This window comes from Aphidius gifuensis, linkage group LG6 (assembly GCF_014905175.1).
Source record: "Aphidius gifuensis isolate YNYX2018 linkage group LG6, ASM1490517v1, whole genome shotgun sequence".
Taxonomy (NCBI): Eukaryota; Metazoa; Arthropoda; class Insecta; order Hymenoptera; family Braconidae; genus Aphidius; species Aphidius gifuensis.
Window position 1 is genome coordinate 6,249,716 of NC_057793.1, and position 11,821 is coordinate 6,261,536.

General features: G+C 22.3%; 3 protein-coding genes across 3 annotated transcripts; 2 read left to right on the plus strand and 1 right to left on the minus strand.

The window, feature by feature from the left end:
- Nucleotides 1-197: 197 nt before the first annotated feature.
- Nucleotides 198-2,103, minus strand: LOC122859072 (ADP-ribosylation factor-like protein 8B-A). The gene is made up of 3 exons (XM_044162426.1): nt 1,402-2,103; nt 889-1,205; nt 198-593 (listed from the first exon to the last, which is right to left on the minus strand). The coding sequence occupies exons 1-3, from the start codon at nt 1,522-1,524 to the stop codon at nt 473-475; spliced, it is 561 nt and encodes a 186-aa protein (XP_044018361.1). The 5' UTR covers nt 1,525-2,103; the 3' UTR covers nt 198-472.
- A 206-nt stretch (nt 2,104-2,309) lies between these two features.
- Nucleotides 2,310-5,258, plus strand: LOC122859073 (putative sodium-dependent multivitamin transporter). The gene is made up of 6 exons (XM_044162427.1): nt 2,310-2,779; nt 3,140-3,268; nt 3,341-3,903; nt 3,984-4,103; nt 4,214-4,434; nt 4,506-5,258. Exons 2-6 carry the CDS (start codon nt 3,149-3,151, stop codon nt 5,225-5,227), a joined length of 1,746 nt encoding a protein of 581 aa, XP_044018362.1. The 5' UTR covers nt 2,310-2,779; nt 3,140-3,148; the 3' UTR covers nt 5,228-5,258.
- Nucleotides 5,259-8,233: 2,975 nt separating this feature from the next.
- Nucleotides 8,234-11,274, plus strand: LOC122859074 (sodium-coupled monocarboxylate transporter 1-like). The gene is made up of 6 exons (XM_044162428.1): nt 8,234-8,588; nt 8,675-8,900; nt 9,167-9,234; nt 9,314-9,609; nt 9,674-10,376; nt 10,447-11,274. Exons 1-6 carry the CDS (start codon nt 8,250-8,252, stop codon nt 10,696-10,698), a joined length of 1,884 nt encoding a protein of 627 aa, XP_044018363.1. The 5' UTR covers nt 8,234-8,249; the 3' UTR covers nt 10,699-11,274.
- The last annotated feature ends 547 nt before the right edge of the window (nt 11,275-11,821 follow it).

Here is an 11,821-nt window from a genome sequence, read left to right on the forward strand (position 1 = left end):
ATGAATGTAATTGTTTTTTAAAATTGTAAAATGTGATATATTTTTTAAATGAGATTTTTGTGTAAATAATGTTTATTATTTAAACAATAATAATTAATAATAATTGTCGCACTTTGCATACAAACAAACATTCAACATAATAATATTATTAAAACTTGTTATTTTTTTAATTTAATAATTTATAACTTGTTTTGTTATATTTTTTTTTTTTCTAGACTAAAAAAACGTACGAACTATGAACAAATTATGATCACTATTATTTTCCCGAGTATGTGCCCTCCTTTATTTTTATTATTTTTTTTTCATTTTAAAATCATCATTGTTCCCGAGAATTATTTGCCAAAGTTGTTGTCATGACTTATAATCATTGTTGTTCATTGAAATATATCCAAATTATATGTTTTTTTTTTTTCATCTCATAATAATAATTAAAATCATAATATCATTATATATTAAAAATGAATAATAATAATTAGCGAACTCCACCCTTTGAATGAGCTATGAGCCATTGGAGTGTTATGTCAATGTTGTCTTTTTCTTTGCATGAAATACTGTAGCAGCATATTTCACGATCTTGAATTGCTGAAAGATTCCTGTTAAATTATAAAATTTACAATTAAAAAACAATTCGATTATTAAAGCTATAAATAAATATCATGTAAAATGAACAAAATAAATTATTCAACAATTTTTTTTCAACACAAAATTAAAATTAATTTGAAATAAATTATAATAAAGTTGTTTAGCTAATTAACTAATTAATAAATGTAAAAAAATTAATATACTAATTGTTTTCAAATTAAAAAATTGATAAAATAATATTTTAAAATAGACTTGTGTTAATTTTGTTTGTTCATTTAACATTGTATGATTATTATAAATATTTACATTCTATCTATAAGACCATTTTCATCAAGTGCATGTGGTAAATCTCTTTTATTACCAAGTACCAAAACAGGTATACCAGATAATTGTGGTTTATCCAATAAATTATGCAATTCATTACGACTAGCTTCAATTTTTTCTGGATCAGCAGCATCAACCATATAAACAATAGCATTAACACCACGACAATATCTTTCCCACATTGATCTAAATCTTGGTTGTCCACCAATATCCCAAACTTTTATTGTAACATTTCCTTTTGTTATTTTACGCATATTAAAACCAACAGTGGGTATCATATCTTCACTAAATTGTCCAGACTAAAAACATAAATAATCATCATTAATTAACTTGTAATTGCATTATCAAATTATCAACAACAAATGTCATTTACTCCAATAATAAAATGAGTAAAATAATAATTCATTTTACTTGATGATTTGATGAATGACACATACTGGGTTGGGCTCCATTATTATAAACAAATAAATAATTAAAATATTATTATTAACTTACAGCAATGACATTGACAAATGTTGTTTTACCACTGTATTGTAAACCAACTAGTGTTAACTCCATTTCTTCTTTCCAAAATAATGACTTGAACCAGTCTAAAATACGATTAATCAATACCAACATGTTGACAAATCCTTTATCACTTTAAACCGAATTAACTTATATCTATTACTCTGTTTTTTTTTTATATTAAACTTTATAAATTATTAATTATCGTCAACAAAATTAAGACACAATGTTTTTGACATGTAGACAAATTTTATTAAATATTTCTTTTTGATTTTACGAGGACCTCTTTTCATACGTCATCCCTTCATTTTTACAAAGTCCATGTACATGAAATAATTTTACCAATACTCATTTTATTTTACCAACACATTGATCAGTTTATCCAAAAGTTTATCCTATTGTTACACAAATGTGTGTTGTTACTTGTGCGTCATCAAAATCTCACACATAAATAATATTTAATTTTTTTTTTATTGTGTTTATTTGTTATTTAATTTACTTCAGGTAAATATATTAATTTTTTTTTTCAAGTGTTATAATAGAATAGACATTTCATTGACAATATATACTAGTGTGTGTGTGTATTTTTATCATTGGTGAATTAATAATTAATATGACAATGCACAGCTGTCTATTGTCCAATGAAAAAATTTTATTGGAGCACACATCAGGCAAGATGTCTAGACGTTAATATGTAAAAAAAAAATATACAAGTCAATAAAAACAATTGATAAAAAAATTAATAATAAACAATGAATTTATAAATTTTTCTCTCCATTTTTGAAATTTATCGACTGTCGGTAATGCCGCAATTTTTAGGTGGGAAATATTTGAAATTTAAGTTTTGTTATTATTATTTATTCATTATTATTATTGTCATCAATTAGAATTTTCTGATCAGTGGTCGAATGTGTTTATGTAATTGATTTTAAGTTAGAAAATCTTTTTTTTATATTTTTTAGTTTTTTAAGTACTATCACTAGATTATAGACATTTTTTTATTTTTTTTTTACTTAACAAATATTGGGTATAAATTATTATTATTTATAGTATATTGGAAAAATTTAATGATGATCATTATCTTTATCTAATCGGTAAAATTTATTTTTTGTGTGTTCAGCTTTACTTGGTTCATCGTTATTATCATCAACGATTAATTTTTTTTTTTATTTTTTATTTTTTTTTTAAATGCAACACATTAAGCACCAAATTAATTGACTGAGTTGAATCAAGTGAACAACAGTTAAAATCAAGTCTACAGAATTTTACATCAATGAATATTTTTATTTTATATTTTTTCAATTAAAGTGATCACGTGGCAATCCAACAAGTTGATTATAAAAATTATAAATTCAACAGTATTATACTGGTGAGTTAAATAATATATTATTCAATATTTAAATATGTAAATTATTTACTTTCAAAAAATGCAAATTTTACTGGATAACACAAGAGCATAAAGCTATATAATAAAATAAAATTTTTATATTTTTTATAAATTGACATTGACAATATAAAAATTCAATTTAATAAAAATTACTCAATTTAAAATATACATTTTATGTTTTAATCTCCAATGAGAATAAAATCCCTGAATTAATAAATTTGTTGACAATTTGATAATTTTAAATGACCTTGAATCTGATTATAAATAAATTTATTTTTTATTTCTTTTACAAACATCAATAATACATTAATTTTTATAAATTATTATTAAATTTTTTTTCAGTTTAAAAAAATGGAAGCAACAGCAATTTTAGGATGGGTTGATTATTTGGTTATTGGACTAATGCTGATGATAAGTATTGGTATTGGTTTGTATTACAGATTAACTGGAGGAAGACAAAAAACAACTGAGGTAATTTTTCAAGAAAAAACTTCCTTCCACCACAAATGATTAAATGATAACAAAATATTTTTTTTGTAATAGGAATATTATTCAGCAAATAAATCAATGAGTATTTTACCAGTTGGTATTGCATTGATGGTGTCATTTATGTCAGCAATAACACTACTTGGTGTATCAGCTGAAAATTATGTATATGGTACACAATTTGTCGTTATAAATATATCATATTTAATTGGTACACCAATTGTTTGTTATGGTTTTTTACCAGTTTTTTATAAGCTACAAGCAACAAGTGCATATGAATATTTAGAAAAACGTTTTGGTATTAAAACACGTTTACTTGCTAGTATTGTATTATCAATACAATTAATATTATATTCTGGCATTGTATTATATGCACCAGCATTGGCACTTGAAACAACAACTGGATTATCAAAAACAACAAGTATACTTCTTGTTGGTATTGTTTGTGCATTTTATTCAAGTATTGGTGGTATGAAAGCAGTATTAGCAACAGATGTATTTCAAGCATTTCTTATGTTTGCATCATTAATTATTGTCATTGGTACTGCTGTTAATGATACTGGTGGTTTTAGTGAAATATGGAAAATTGCTAAAGATGGAAAAAGAATACAATTCGACAAGTTAGTCATTATTTTAGTCTACATAATATTTTTAAATTGAACTATACTTTAATATTTATTTGATGTTTTTTGTTTTTCAGTTTTTCATTTGATCCAACTGAACGTCATTCATGGTTCAGTCTTATTGTTGGTGGTATGTGTACATTTTTATCACTTTATGGGGTCAATCAAATTCAGGTTCAACGAATGCTAACTGTCAAGTAAGATGATGATAAAATTTTCCACTAAATAAAAATTTAACAAAACAAATATCAATAAATATTTCATGTATTTAATTAATTTGATGATTCTTTTTCTCTAAATTAAATAGAAGTTTATCAGCAGCAAGAAAAACATTATGGATAAATTGGCCAATACTAACAGCATTATCAGTGACAACATGTTTTTCTGGTTTAGCAATTTACAGTAAATATCATGACTGTGATCCACTTAAAACAAAAGGAAAAGGATTTGGTATGGATATGTTGATGCCACTTTATGTTATGGATACAATGTCATCAGTTCCTGGTTTACCTGGTTTATTTATTGCAGGTTTGTTAAATGACCATATAATGAATTAATTATTATATTATTAATTATTAATATGAATGATTTTATTGCAGGTATAATAAGTGCTGGTATTAGTACAATATCAGCAGCTTTAAATTCCCTATCAGCAGTATTTCTTGAAGATTATATTAAGCCAATATATTCAAGCATAACTGGTAATGAATTTAAACAAAAAAATTCAATTATTTGGAGTAAATTATTGGCATTTATACTTGGTATTATTTGTATTGGTATTGCTTATTTGGCACAATATTTATCTGGTGTATTACAAATAAGTTTGACAATATTTGGTGTTGTTGGTGGACCATTATTGGGATTATTTACACTTGGTATGCTTTGTGAAACAGCTAAACAAAATGGTGCAATAACTGGTGCATTAACAGCTCTATTATTTTTAACTTGGATTGCATTTGGTCAACCAAGACCAAGACCAATTGGTTTACCTACATCTGTTGATAATTGTACTGTGACAGTATCATCAAACACAACAAATTTGATTAATAATTTTAATTCAAACGATTATTTTTATTTATACAAAATATCATACATGTTGTATGCACCAATTGGTCTATTTATTACTGTTGCAGTTGGTTGGATTGTTAGTAATATTACACGAGACAAAAAAAATTATATCGATCCTGATTTATTTTTTCCATTCATTGCTAATCGTATTAAAACAAGACAACAATGTAATTTAAATAATACAAGCTTACAATCAAAATATTCAAATAATCAAAATTCAGATTATTTAGATAATGATACCACAAAAATGTAGATGGATTTTTAATAGTTGTCTCATACTTAATTGCCTAGAAATATTCCAACTTTTTTTTTTAAGAATAATTTACAAATTTTAATAGATTTATTTATCTAAATTTTTAAAATATACATACAAATATAAAGAAAATTCGTCTTCCAATGGCATTGTGATTACTTAATTTTAATATAAAAAAAATATACAAATTACAATTAGCCTAAAAAAACAAATTAAACTTATGAATAATATGTACAAAAAAAAAAAATATATAAATTAAATAATAAATTAAAATTGACAATATAAATGACAATAATAAATATAATAGTTGTATGATTATATAAAACGAAATAAAAAAAAAAAAATGTTTATTAAATTGTGTATGTTTTTATTTCAAGATTGACATATCAAACATTATTATTATTATTAATTAATCCAAATAAAAAATGTAAAAAAAATTGTGAATCATTATTTAAGGAGAATAGTATATTGAAGAAAAAATGTTAATTAAAAAGTTTGGAGATTGAATTCATCATCTGTTAATTAGACAATTACAAGAAAAAAAATAATATGAACAATAAAAGAAGAAAAAAAAAATTCATCTTTTGGTTGTTTAGCGTCTTTTAAACTGCATCATCTGGTTTTTTCCAATATCAACTAGATCAAGCCAGTTTTAATTCAAATTCTCATATGTACACCGTTTACAAATAACATTTATGTCTTACTATTTATCAACTCGGCCCTTCTTCGTATTTCATTTATTATTGTCATTATTTTTTTATTTTTATTTTTCGAAATTCATCACGCAATGAGAAGCAATGCTGCTGTTGCTGTTTTTTTTTTTTTTTTCTTTTTTTGTATACTGAATCATCAGGATGATGATTTTCAAGATACATAATTATAAATGTCAATTAATTCATTGCTGTAAATTTATCACATAATTGCATACGTATTGTCTCAATTTATTATGGTGTTAATTTTTATGTCAATCAAGTTTTTTGCATTTTAAAAATTTTATTATTATAAATTTTTTTGTATAATATGGCGAAATAATTACAGCTTGCATTCTTTTAAAATTGAAAATTTAAAAGTAACTATAACTGGCTTAAACTTGTAACGAAATATTTAAGAAAATAAATTTAGCTTTTTTTTTATCAGCTATTTAAATGATCTACTTGTTCAATTTTAATTCATATATAAACACTTCTTGACAATTTTACGTTAGTCTCAATTTTTTCACGACAAACATTTGTCGTTCTTTTTTTTTTATACAACATATAAAATAGAAAAACAAATAAACGTAATATTTTTAATTAAAAAAAAAAATATAAATTTTAATTATATATCTTTGTGACAATAACAAAATAGAAAAATATTTTTTACCGGAATAATATGTAATTAGTGTTTTATTTTTATATTTAAATTCCAACACCTTTGTCTTGTTACTATTAAAATAATTAAAATAATTAAATGTTTATAATTTAAAAACAAATCATTATATAAAATAATTTATAAAAATTATAAATTTATTATTTCTTTAAATGAAAATCAAATGTATAAAAAAAAAAATATGTAATTTTAATAAAATTTTAAATTATTATTGACAGTTGTGTGTGTGTGTTTTTTTTTTTAAATTTATAATTCATCATTTTAATCATCAATTATACAAGTTTATGGATATGATGCTGCTGATGAATCAAGGCAATCATTTCAAAGAAGATTCATCAAAGGGGGTTCCTAGTTATTTTATTAATCATTTTTTTCTTCTCAATCTGGCACGTGTGTGTGTCGCATGCTAGACAACTTGATCTTGCAAATATTATATATATATGCAATGATAGAAATAATAATAATAATAATGAAAAAATATTATCATGTGAAATAATCTGCAACACAGAAACGATCTTGATCAGTTGGGTGGTAGGGACACATATTGTATAAAGGCGCATATATGACAATTAAAAGCAACAGTCTTAAAACAAAATCCGGTTTAATTCAGTCGTACTGATCTCAGTAGTTGTTCCTTCTTTCATCCTTATTTATTAAATTTTTTAAAATTATTTATCGACATTTAAATACTGACCTAATTGCTACATTTGTGTATTGAGTTATCGAGATCAACTACTAGAAAAATATATCAAAAAAATATTGAATTATAAAATTTATAAATTCGAAATATTGATAACAAAAAAAGAATTCAATTTTTTATTTATTAACTAAATTTTTTTACTATTGAAAAAAGTAAATTTTAAAATAACAAAAAAAAAATATTTTTAATGAAGAATTTATATGTGTTTTGTTTATAAAAAATTTAAATAATAATAATAATTTTTTTATTAAAAAAATAACAAAAGGTAAGTTAATTTAATTGATTGTTAAATAAATTATTTTTTTTTTGTTATATATTTTAAGTTAATAATAACGAAAATCATAATTGTGTGATTTTTAAATTGAGGAAATAAAAGAGTGTGATTAATGACTTCCTTGATTGATAAAAAAAAAAAATTGTAAAAACAACAATTTAATAATATTATAAAAAAAAAAAACAATACTGAAAATATTAATTTTAATTTATAAACAGAGCCATGGTGTTTATAGCAATCTCAAATAACAGACAAACGTCCTGGCTCTGTTTATAAATAATATCGTGTAATTTAATATATAAAATAATAAAAATTAAAAAATATTAAATTTCTAAAATAACATCATAATATTATAATTTTAAATTTTCGAAATGCATTGTTGATTGTAGCATGACTTTAAATTGACTCAAGAAATTGACTCTGCTATTGGCTGTAGTTTAAAAAAAAATTAAAACTATTTATTTCAATATTTAAAATATAAAAAAAAAAAAAGTTATGATAAATATTTTAAATGAAATAGTATCAAGATGTTAATTTAGAAAAAAAAAAAATACATCTACAATTTAATTTACACAAATTAATTTATCATTTCAATAATAAAACTTACAAAGTGCATTTAATTTAAATTAATGAAGATTAATGTCTTTTTTATTGAATAGAAACGTCCATATATAACAAAAATGAAGCAACAATATATTTTAATAATATTTATCATTGGAATATCACTGTCATCAGCTGAATTATCAAAAACAAATGAACAACAAAAACAATGTAATGACAACAATCCAGTAATAATTAATTTTTTTTCATGGATTGATTATACTGTATTATCAATAATGCTTATTGTCTCGTGTCTTATTGGTACATTTTATGGTTTTCTATCATCAAAACAAGAAACAAATAATGATTTTTTACTTGGTGGTTCACATATGGGCACTATACCAATGGCAATGTCATTGGCAGCAAGTTTTATAACAGCTATTGAATTACTTGGTAATCCAGCTGAAATGTATGGACAGGTAATATTCATAATTTTAATTATTATTATTAATAGCTAATATATTATATCTGCTATATAATTTTTTTTTGTTTTTTATTTAAACAGGGTACACAATTTTGGATGACATGTTTATCATTTATAATTGTTGTTCCAATAACATCAAAATATTATTTACCAGTTTATATGAAATTACGTTTAACATCAAGTTATGAATATCTTAATTTAAGATTTCATAAACATTGCAGATTATTAGCAAGTTTACTTTACATGATTCAAATGGTACTTTATACATCAGTTGCTGTTTATGCACCAGCATTAGCACTCAGTCATGGTAATTTATTATTTTTATATTTAATCTTTTTTATTTATTTACATTTAATTATTTATTTATTTTAAAATTTAATAGTTTACATGGAAATTGATTGTTTAATTGTTTATTCATTTGAAAATTTAAAATTTCATATAAAAATTAATAAAAATCATATGATTTATTTATTTTTTTATCAATATTATTTATTTCATTTTATTTCATTTAAGCTATCAATTTATTTTATTCATGTTTTTATTAATGGTTTTTTAAATAATTTTTTGTTTCAGTTACTGGCTTGGATACTTATATTGCAGTAACACTAGTTTATGTTGTTTGTATATTTTACGCATCTCAGGTAAATAATTTTGATACAATAATAATTTTTTCTTGCACAAAATAATAAATAATTTAATGTTTTTAAATTTTATTTAAAGGGCGGAATGAAAGCAGTTATAATGACTGATACATTTCAAGCAATAATACTAATGTTATCATTATTTATAATTGTTTTATTGGGAATAAATGATATTGGTGATTTTATGGATATATGGAATAATAGTAAAAATACAAATAGAATTGAATTTTTTAATATTGATCCAAATTTAACAGTACGTCATAGTTTTTGGAGTGTTGTTATTGGTGGTTCATTTTATTGGGCAACAATGTTTTGTAGTAACCAATCATCAATACAAAAATATTTAAGTGTCCAAAATTCTTCACAAGTTAAAAAGTAATTATTATTATTTTTCTTTTCGATAGCTATTTATTAATCATTAATTTTTTTTTTATTACAGAGCATTGTGGGTATCAGCAATAAGTTTAATAATAATATATACAGTAAATTTTATAACTGGAATGATACTTTATACTGTTTACAAAGATTGCGATCCACAAAAAGCTGGTTATATAACAAAATCAGATCAATTATTGCCACTTTATGTTATAAATATTATGGGTAAATATCCAGGTATACCTGGTTTATTTGTTGCTGGTATATTTGCTGCATCATTGGGTACAGTTGCAAGTGCACTTAATTCATTAGCGGCAATAACATGTGAAGATATATTTCAAGGTTTATTTAATATTAAAATACCATCAAATAAAGCTGTATTATATGCAAGATTAATAAGTATATTTTTTGGAATACTTAGTTTTTTATTTGTATTTATTGTTGAACGACTTGGTAGTGTTATGCAAGTTGCATTATCATTTAATGGTATGGTTGGTGGTGTAACACTTGGTATGTTTACACTTGGTATGTTTATACCATGGGCAAATGGAAAAGGTGCTATTATTGGTTCAATAACAGCATTAATAATTGTACTTTGGATTGGCATTGGTGCACAGGTTGAAAATTTTTATGATGAAATTAATTTAGATAGTAAAATTACATCAATTGATCATTGTCCTTGTATCAATGAGACAACAGCTATTTTATTATCAATTAATACTCAAGAAACAACAATATGGACATCAACAATATCAAAAATTTATAAGGTAAATAATTTCTTTATTACTTGTGTGTTGAAAAAAAAATATTATTTATCATTGTATTTTATTATTACAGATAAGTTATTTGTGGTACAGTATGATTGGTTGTATGATAACAGTCATTGTTGGTACTGCTGTTAGTTTATTAACTGGACCACAAAATCCAGCTGATTTAGATAGTGATTTACTTAGTCCACCAATTAAAAGATTTATTGATTCATTAGCAACAAAATCATCTAGCTCCAATGTCAAAGGAATTACAAATCTTTCATTGGAACTTGAAGATGACAAGATCAAATGCAACGTCATCAAAAGTTCAATTAAATAAGTCATCAATATTACATAATATTAATATAATTTTGATGTAATTTTTTTTTTTTGTTTTCGTTATTATTATTAAATATTAAGTGATGTGTAATATTTTAAATTATTTTTAATTTTAATATAATTTTGTTTTATTTTTAAAAAAATTTTTTTGTATTTATTGTTTTTTCGATTTTATTATCTTTTATTCTTGATGGATAACAGGTTTTAATATTTTTTAATATTTCAAATTTATTGAGATTTTTCGAATTTTTAAATTTTATATTATTGAATTTTTTAATTTTTTGTATTTTTTAAATACTTCATTATTCATTAATTTACAGGTCGTTATTTTTAAATGGTATTGTACTTATTTATTATGTAATTTAATTGTGTTGAGTAAAAAAATATTCTAGTATTAAAAATATATAATTATTGTAAATATTAAAAATAATTTGAAATATAATAAAAAGATAATAATAAAGTCATTTTGGTACACGTCATCAAGAAAAAAATAAAATTTATCTCATTTAAAAGCTGTAAAACAAATAAAGTATAAGATTATTTTTTTTGTTCAAATAAAATCTTCACATTTATAGGCTTATTATTTGAATTTTTTATATTATTTTATTTTATTTGATGTCACGGTACCAAGTTATCTCAATTTATTTGTCTACAAAATTATATAAAAGCTGTACATTTTTACATGACGCTTCATTTGATTTAAAATAATCAAGACATTACCAATAGAGTTGACTTGAATTAGATTTACCTCAGCCTATGTAAGTATTTATTATTAATTTATTTATATCAAGACTATTGAAATGTTATAATTTTTATTTATTTATTTATCTATTTCTTCTTTTTTATATGCGGATAAAAGAAAATCTGGGATATTCATATATTAAATACCTCAATAATACTTAATAATATTGATAATAAAATATTTTTACATTCGTTAAAAGAAAAAATTACCCAGCAAAATGATTGTATTAAAAAAAAATTGTTTATTGTGGATAATAATTTTATTCAATATTATTTGCTTGACTATTTATTCTGATGCAAAAAAATACAGTATTCTATGTGAACTGGAAAACTCAAGTGCAAGTATAATAATAATAATAAATAATAATAATTAAAATAATAAA